We start from the raw sequence: 9,358 nt of genomic DNA, 5'->3' as shown, positions 1-9,358 counted from the left end.
AAAAAACCTGGAGACCTACCGTGGTTGCTAAGGTATAAAGTAAACCGCAATAAAAGGTATAAAATTAAAGTAAAAGAAAAGAACCGAATGAGTAAATTACAGGTCATGACTTTAATCCGTATAAAAAGTTAAAAGATATATGATTAAAACATATATAAAAGGTATAAAACGTTTACTAAAAAGGGGTTAAGTTATAAAAGTTAAAAAAGGGGGGGGGAGGGAAAGGAAACATAACCCATCACATGAGCCCAAACATGTTCCGTATTTTGGGGTAGATGATGTCATTGTTCAAGTAAATGGAAATACGCCTATTTTTTTTTTTCTTTTAATAATTTATATTCCATATGTCCTACAGTTCTATACGGACTACAAATTATTCAGGTACTTAAGCATTATTCCCTAATTGTCCGGGCGGGCTCCCACTCTTATCTAATGTACCTGGGGCAATAGGGATTAAGTGACTTGCCCAGGGTCACAAGGAGCAGTGCGGGATTCGAACCCACAACCTCAGGGTGCCGAGGCTGTAGCTCAAACCACTGCACCACACACTCCCACCTATATTAGAGTGAAAGTAGGAAAAAAAAAAGAAAGTTTGAGTTGGTTACAAGGATGCACAAACCATACCTGTAGAGTTTGGGTTGGAAGAAGCTGGGCTTCCTTAAAGATCATCAGGGAGCTACCTATCAACCACTCCAGTTGCTGAATGAATTCAAAATAATAAGATATTTTTTTTAAAATATGGTTGCATTGGATTTAGCAAAAAATATGTAAGAAAGAAAGATACCCATGCCACGATTTCCTATATGGATGATATTTATTATGATCCTTGGAGTGGTAATTCTGAGACTCTTTCCTTCATTAGTTTAATTAAATCATTATAACTGATAATTTTTTCTGTCAATTAACCTTCTGTGGATCTTGCATTGGATTTAGGTCAGCAGCAGTGAACTGTTTACCTCACGGATAGTTTGTTCTGATCTCATTCGTCTAAAAACACACTTCTTTAGAAAGGGTCCTAAGCTTCTACTAAATTTTGCAGTTCCCTTAAAAAAAAAAATCTACAATTGCAGGTGAACAGGGATAGTGCTTTCAAAGCGGAATGTATATTTCAAGGCAAGAGTGCTCACTGGACCATATTCCATGGGCTTTCCCCATTCCATGCCAACGGAAAGAATCTTTATTGAACAATGACCATTGAATTGCCAATAAACTTTTTTGCTCCATCTAGAAGGCTGACCTGGAACAGCTGAGGAGTTGCCTAGTAAGCTGAGAACCAGGAAGGCCAGGCTTTCAGTCCCACTAGGCTCTTTGTGACCTTGGGCATGTCTATTGGGGGGACAATTCTAAAGGTTGTTTTAAACGTTGGCTTGTAAAGTTTCTGTCATTGCACCAATATTTGTTAGGCAGCAGCTCAAAAGGTATAACAGCAAGATTTATCTTATGTTGCTTTGTTAGTTTGTATAGACCAGACATAGGCAACTCCGGTCCTCGAAGGCTGGAATACAATCGGGTTTTCAGGATTTCTCCAATGAATATGCATTGAAAGCAGTGCATGCAAATAGACCTCATGCATATTCATTGGGGATTAGTTGCTCATGTCTGGGTCCTAACAAAGCAACATAAGATAAGTCTTGCTATTATACATTTTGAGCTGCTGCCAAACATAAATATTGGTGCAATGATACCTGAATACCAAAAAAAACCCTCATTCGAGTGTCTACAAACATTATTTTATTTTGCAAAACACTTAATAAAAAACAAACAAATTCTGAAGGCTTGTGCGTGTAGCCCAGTGGTTCCCAAACCCTGTCCTGGGGGACCCCCAGATATCCCTAATGAATATGCATGAGAGAGATTTGCATATAATGGAAGTGACAGGTATGCAAATCTCTCTCATGCATATTCATTAGGGATATCTGGGGGTCCCTCAGGACAGGGTTTGGGAACCACTGGTGTAGCCATTCTCAAGAGCCATGAAATTTGGTAACTTAGAAACAGGTGTGTATCTTGCCCCTCCCCCCCCTCCCGGCCACCTAGATTTCACCAGCCTCCATTAAAAAAAAAAAAAAAACAGGTGCCCTCTGCAGTCCATCCTATGGGCTTTCCTTGGCAAAAAAAACACCTGAAATTCTTTAGGAAAACGAAGGTCCAGTAGAATTTTACAGAAAATAAGCTCTGCCCGTACAAAAAAAAAAAAAAATTCCTCAGTAATGAAATAGTCACTGTGCAAAAATAAATATGCAGTGCTTCCTCAGTATAAGTTTTCTATTACTCCTCTGTATTACTGTACCAGTCTTGCCCCAGGGCATGTGCTGAGGGATAGGAAACAATATTCTTTGTCATGTAGCGTTATCATCTCCAGTCTTCATAAGGAGGAGGTACGAATGTGCAGTTATTCAGCATATCATCTTGGCTTAGCATATCCTGAAAGAATAAACATAGCACTCAGCTTGTCAGAGAGAGAATTTACATGAAGCAGTGCAATAGGTTTTGGCCTGACGCCGAAAAAGCAGTCAGCCTTCAATTACCTCGAGAGAAATATTTTCAACTATTGTATATTTTTATGCATTTTATATTTTCTGTAGCTATAGAATGGGATAAAGCCAATAGAAAATAGGATCCTTGGGAGGATGATATCAGTATTTCCATAGTAGGATTTCAGCCAGTTTAGACTTTGGCAACAGCTTACAATCGGGCTGATATCCAAGCCCTAATCGTTGGCATTTTTCTATACCCTAATCGCCATAACTAGAAAAAGTCCCAGTAATTGAAAGAGCCACTGATTGCTATCCGGAGAGCTAATCGGAGAAAGGGGTAGGGTCGCCAGATTTCCTCTATTAAAAAAGAGAACACCTGGTCTCACCCCGTCCACCTCCAGCTTCCCCCCCCCCATGAAGCTCCCCGAGATTGGGACCACAGCTGGAGGGCACGTGCAGATGCCGATGCCATGTGATGCACACGCGTGCATGCATATGACATCATTGCTTCGAAGTCCGCGCATTGCGCAGACACCCTCCAGATGCAGCCCTGAGGTGGTTGGGGGGGACTTCCAAAACCTGGACAAACTCCCGGGTTTTGGAAATCCTTCCGGGCACCCAGACGATCCTCTAAAAAGAGGATCAGTCCGAGTTTTCCTGGACGGCTGGTAACCTCTAAGTTAGGGCAGACTTTTGCCTGCCCTAATATTATTTTGGATAGTTATCTTAGTTAACAGACCGGATTTCACTGTCGATTGGAAAACTTCCGGCTCCAGCTTTGCTTTCCCCAACCTGCTCCGGCACTATCCAGATAGAACATTACATAGACCCAACTGAGGGCTCCTTTTACTACTGCATTGTAGCGCGCGCTAGATGGCTAGAACTGACGCCAGCTCAATGCTGGCGTTAAGCTCTAGCGTGCGCTATTCTGCGCATTAGAGCCCTAAGTCATTTATCTGAACAACAATTCTGTACAATGATACGTACCGTGAGATTGTTAATTTCTTGAGAAAATGCCCCTATCTGTATGACGGTGCCTTCCGAGTGCTCCATCTGTAAAAGCATGTAGCATCCAAAACAAATGAGTTACAGCAGCATTCTGGATAACCTGCTAGTGTCCAGAGGCTTCAGCTGACCACGAGCAACGGTATTTCCAATAACTCTCTCTTTTGTTGCAGAAAATAAAGACAGCATGACCACTCAACCTAGGATGTTAATGTGGGTTCTAGGCAAGCAGGCGCTCTCACAGAAATTAAAAGAGCTTTTTAATTTTTCATGATGGCAGACGCCAGAAAACGTCTTCAGGATTACTCTTGTACATGCAAAAGCTACGCTGTATGCTGCATTTCCAGGCAAATATATCGAGCCTTGCAAACGAGGCTTGTTAGTTGCACCGAGTCATGCAAACGAAAAGGTTAACTTTCCTACCGCAAGTGGTCTATTCTCCCTCTGTACGGTTATTACAACACAGTGTTACCTTGGAATCCGAACTTAATCCGTTCCAGAACCCCGTTCGAGTTCCAAGACAATTTTTCCCATTGAAAATAATAGAAACTGGATTAATCCGTTCCTGGGTCCCACAAACCCAAATTTTAATAGGAAATACACTGGATTTTAAGGTAAAATGTTAACAAATATTCAGATTCTGGGGCAGGGCGTTCGGATTCCAAAGCAGAGTTCGGATTCCAAGACAAAATTTACTACAAAAAAAGGTTCGGATTCCAAGTCGTTCCAGTTCTGGGGCGTTTGGATTCCGAGGTACCACTGTATATTTAATACAATTCTCTACTAGCCTAAATGTGAGGAAGTGCTGTCATTTTAAAACAAGAGGGACATAACAGAGACACTGATGCAAGTTATTTTCCATTGAAAAAGATACAAAAACCCCAACCCTTGAAAATGTCACTTTCCTTGCATGCATAATAAAGGTTTTGTACGCTAAACTGTGTGCTAGAGCATAAGCTAACAAGCAAAACGAAAAAAAACCCTACATATTCTAAACTAAACCTTAAGTTTGTATACCGCATCTTCTCCACAATCGTAGAGCTCGGCATGGTTTACAGGAACTGGAATAGAAAAAGGAACTCCAATGAAGGGTTACAGGGCTTAGTATAAAGAATGTTTAGAGGGGCTTAGTATACCAAAGAGTATTACAGTTTTGAGAATAGTCAAGTTTTCAGATGTTTACGGAAAAGTTGGAGGGAGAACCACATTCCGAAGTGGGGTTGTAAGGTTATTCCAGAGTTCCGAGTATACAAACCTTACAGAATCAATCTAAGCACCAGTGTGCATTAAAACTTTTAGGGTTAAACCAAGCCTAAATATCTGCTCCTATCTTGTGCGCACATCGGGCTTTACTCTATCAAAGAGCGCATAAATTTTGACACCTAAGATCCGCCCATGCCCCTCCCCTGGCCACACCCTATTTTCAAATTTGCAGCACTCCTTTATCTGTGTGGTCCCCGAAAGCCTGTTGAATCTTGCGGATCGTTTCCACGTGGGAATCGCCAAGCTTTACCCAAAATTTAATGCAGCAGCGTTCCGCTCTCTCTGTCATTTTGTCAAAAATGAAAATCGGACGGCGCTCGCTTAACACTTCCTCACTCATCGGCGGTCTGCCAGTGACTGACAGCTTCCGTAGGTGGGAAAAAAAATTCAAGCACGCGCATTAGGGTCGCCTACATACGTGCACCAAACCACGCCTCCCTAGCTTTATTTGTTTACGCAAAAAAAATTAAGGTCTGATACTTTTTTTTAACAACCCTCGTATATAATTATTTGCTAATCAGGGTTTGGTGATTTGTTACTTTGTATTGTTATGTATTGTATTGTATGGTGATTACCCAGTGAGTGCTAGCTAACAATATGGACCACTAAGTAGTATTACTTGGCACCAATTAGCACCTACACATGCAACTGATCTCGGGTTTCTATAAAATGTGTGCACAAAATCCACAGCACACAAGTGCAAGGGGCATGCACTGGAGAGCTGATGGTGTAACTGCGTCCACCTAAAGTTAGGCACATAAATGCGGACTTGGGCTAATATTCTGCGCAGAAACAGCGAACAGCAGCCGCTACTTTCACGCTGAAGTTTTAGCACAAAAAAGCAGATGCAAGGTGCCAAGTTAGGGCAAAAATGGCAGCAGCGCACGAAAGCAGAATGAATTTGCAGAATTAAAAAAAAAAATTACTGAAAACCCACCTTTTTTGTAAAATGAAGTATGGAACCTGAATTCTGCATCTTATGTTGTGAGAAGGAGCACTGGGCGCTTAATTAGCTATTTTATTGTTTGTGATTGTTTTTGTTAGGTGTGTTGTCATGATGATGATTTTGCATGCATTTCTGCTTTGGCAAAGGCGGGATGCAAATGAACTATAAAGCACACTTGCATGCCCATTTATGGAATAGTGTGTAAATGTTCCTGAGCAGATTGCAAAGGGGGCGTGATCATGGGCGGGGCATGGGCGTTCCCTTAAAATACATGCAGTGTGCTGGGATTTATGCCTGATTTCAACTGGGTTTACTGGCTACGATGTCTGGAGGGTGGAGTACCGAGTGAAGTGCTCTGTGAACTACTCAGAGAAACTTAGCTGCCAAAATGGTCTGTCTTTTTCAGCTTTTGGATTTTTTTTATTTTTTTTAAGTTGTTGGTGACTTTGTTATTGTACAGATCTTGGTCACCCAATTAGTTTTTTTGATTTTGGCATGCCTTTATATGTGGGTGGTTCCTCTGAGGACTGCTACAGTGCTGGCTTTTCCACCTAGAATTACCACCACATGTGTGCAAGTATCTTCAACCTTTGAGTGTTTTCTAGAAAGTGGAGTTTTTTTGCCAAATGAAGCTGAACTGAGGCTTTTTCTCCACTTTTCTTTATTTTTTTTTTCTGACTTTGAGTGCTCGGGATGTTTATGTGTGAGCCCATGTGTGTATGGGTGGGGTGTGCGGCCTTGCAATGTCTTTGAGGTCCCCTGTGTTTCCATTTGGGACATAGCTGTTAGTAGGAGTGATTACACTTCTCCCTCTGAATCCGTGGTTTCAGCATCCGTGGATTCAGTTATGCGCAATTTTTTTTTTTTTTTTTTGGTGGGGGGCCAAGTTTAATTTTTTTGGGCTATTTTTAAGCCTTATCTGGTGGTCTAGCGGGTTTACGGGGCAGGATCGATCTTCCTACGCTCCTGCCCTGTGCAGATCACTCATAGGAAATGGCTGCCATGAGCTCCCGTAGTCTCTCGAGACCTCGACGGGAACTCCCCGCAGCCATTTCCTATGAGTGATCTGCACGGGGCAGGAGCGTAGGAAGATCGCTCCTGCCCCGAAAACCCGCTAGACCACCAGGTAAGGCCCGGGATGGTTTGTTTGAGTGAGAGTTTGTATTTAACGCACGGGAGGGAGGCGTGGGGTGGGTCAGAGCCGGCCGAGAAGTTATTCACGGTTTTTCACACTTCACGGTCCGGCTCTGCACCTAACCCCCTTGGATACAGAGGGAGAAGTGTATATGTGTCCTTTTTTTTTAGTGAGTGTGTAATTCCTTGTCCTCAAAACTGAGCATGAAACCCGGAGCTATGTACTATTTTGGAAAGGGCGCTGATCCCAGATGTCTTTTATAGAATATTAATCGGGCACCAATTTTTGAGCATTCTATACTGAATTTCCTTTTAGTGCCTGTTTAAGGGACCTCTCCGTAAGGCTCCTGGATATTTTATTTTAAAGGCATTAAAAGCTTAGCACACTGCAAAATGTATAACTGCAGTTTGAATGCTGATCTCATAAAATGCAGTTAAACTTTAATGAGAATAAAATACAATTATACAGTTTTATGTCTGTACAAATTAATGCAAAGAAAGTTTTTTATTCAGTTGTTTAAAATGGTTCTATTTAAATACAAGTGTAATAAATCATGAAAGAATCTTTTTAAATCAGAGCAATCTCCATGTTAAGTAAAAAATAGAAGAGATTTGATATTCCCCTCCTTCTGAAGTGAGGAAGAGTGAAAATGAGTTCAAACATCATCCAGGCTGCGCGCTCCTCATAGAGAGGCATAGTATCAGCAACCTGGCCCATAAAAACATAATTCTCCATATCTAAATATGAATACTCTCTGAAGCGGAGGGTCCACGGTTGAGCATGCTCACCAAGTTCATGCAGATACGGGCAGGCAGTTTGTGTTACATGGTATCACACTGGTACTGGTAAGCTTTGGTATGCATGGCGATGAAGATGAGGATGCTAGATGAGATGCTTCTGTCCCACCTGCTCCAGTTTATCCAGTTCCCTGTCAGAAACGGGGCTCAGTCCTTTCATCCTCTGGGCGCCATTTGTGGCATTCTGATTTGCATCCACGGGGCAAACATAGTCTGTAGAATCGTCAAATTTCTTTTTCCTGAGGTGTCCGAAATGTGAGAATCCAAGTTTCTTTGGCTGCAACATATGAAGAAATTTAGCTGTTTTAGCTCCCCATCCATGAAGGATTAATGTCTGTTCCAAAATTTCTCTTATTAAACCTTAAAGACTGCTGAGCCAGTAAGAAAAAAAAAATGCAAATAATAAGGTAAGACGACCTCGGTGTCAGGTCAAAAGCGCGCCGGGACAAAGGCGCGTGCAGACAATTGAGCGCAGCGTGGAGGCGTGCGCCGAAGAAAATTACTGTTTTTAGGGGCTCCAACGGGGGGGCGTGGGGGGGAACCCCCCACTTTACTTAATACAGATCGCACCGCGTTGTGGAGGTGTTGTGGGGGGTTTGGGGGGTTGTAACCCCCCACATTTTACTGAAAACTTCACTTTTCCCCTGTTTTTAGGGAAAAAGTTAAGTTTCCAGTAAAATGTGGGGGGTTACAACCCCCCAAACCCCCGACAACGCCGCCGCGATCTGTATTAAGTAAAGTGGGGGGCTCCCCAACAAAACCCCCCGTCGGAGCCCCTAAAAACAGTAATTTTCTTCGGCGCGCGCCTTTGTCTTCCGCGATTATGTCTATGAACCGACAACCTCGTGTCAGACAAACCAAAGCAAGAAAACAAGTGGGGAATGGAACTGTATATTTTGTTTTTTTTTAATTTGATAATACGCTTATAAAAATTTCTAAGCAATTTACATTTTTAAAAAAAAGTTAAGGCAAACACACAATCAGACTGATACAAAAAGAAAGCTTTTAAAGGAGTTTTGGAATCTGCTAAACTGAGGATCTGTAGATCTAAGTAGCAATAATCTAAAATCTTTATCATAATAGGCTGCTTGATAGGAGAGAGTATGCCCATGATATTTCTGACTTTTTGATCCCTTAGCTGATGGGAATGTAAATAAAGCATGAGATTTTCTTTTTTAATTCTATATTAATTTTCAAAACTACAACAGTGCAATACAACCAATGCAACTTAATAGTAATACAATAAAAGCACATTCATCTTTCTCGTGTTCATAACCATTCATTTCCCCACCCACCCAAACAATGGAAAGATCTCCCATGCTATGCTAAATTGAAAAAAAACTGCCCTGGGAGGGTGTACTCGACTGCGCTGCGGTGACCTTTCCCGTACCAGAGGATATTATTAAGGTAAATGCGGGTTTCCTATAATTTTTGAAAATATTTATTTTGGTGGAATATTATTGATTGAACTTTAACGGAGTTTTCCTCTGACCGAGGAAACTTTGTACTTGTCATAGTAGTTTCCTGAGTTTGTTCTCAGGAAACACTGAGGGCTTTTTCTCCGTTACTATCTTGGTACCTGCTCTATTTAGTCTCTGATAACGGGATTTACTTTAAGAATATCTTTTGGTGGCTATATGATTTTTTTGATATTCTGCTTGTATACTGTTATTTTTTGCTTATAAATGTACCCAGGATATGGATGCTCAGAAATAAGAGAGAAAAGTCTGAGAAA

The 9,358-nt window shown here is 41.6% G+C and overlaps 1 protein-coding gene across 16 annotated transcripts in view; it reads right to left on the bottom strand.

The window, feature by feature from the left end:
* Positions 1-1,968: 1,968 nt before the first annotated feature.
* The window catches only part of PPFIBP2 (PPFIA binding protein 2), a 201,343-nt gene continuing 193,953 nt past the window's right edge, over positions 1,969-9,358 (bottom strand). For 14 of the 16 annotated variants that reach the window (XM_033928355.1, XM_033928361.1, XM_033928356.1 and 11 more), the window contains one exon: positions 7,304-7,900. In XM_033928355.1, coding sequence (XP_033784246.1) covers positions 7,709-7,900 — 192 coding nt within the window. In that variant the 3' untranslated portion in view covers positions 7,304-7,708. Of the gene's footprint in view, positions 2,425-3,464; positions 3,531-7,303; positions 7,901-9,358 lie in introns of those variants that run through there. The other 2 variants (XR_004537596.1, XR_004537597.1) reach the window with 2 other exon arrangements.

Source organism: Geotrypetes seraphini, chromosome 19 (genome assembly GCF_902459505.1).
Source record: "Geotrypetes seraphini chromosome 19, aGeoSer1.1, whole genome shotgun sequence".
Lineage (NCBI taxonomy): Eukaryota > Metazoa > Chordata > Amphibia > Gymnophiona > Dermophiidae > Geotrypetes > Geotrypetes seraphini.
The sequence above is the reverse complement of the archived record's forward strand: the minus strand, read 5'-3'. Positions and strand labels throughout refer to the sequence as shown.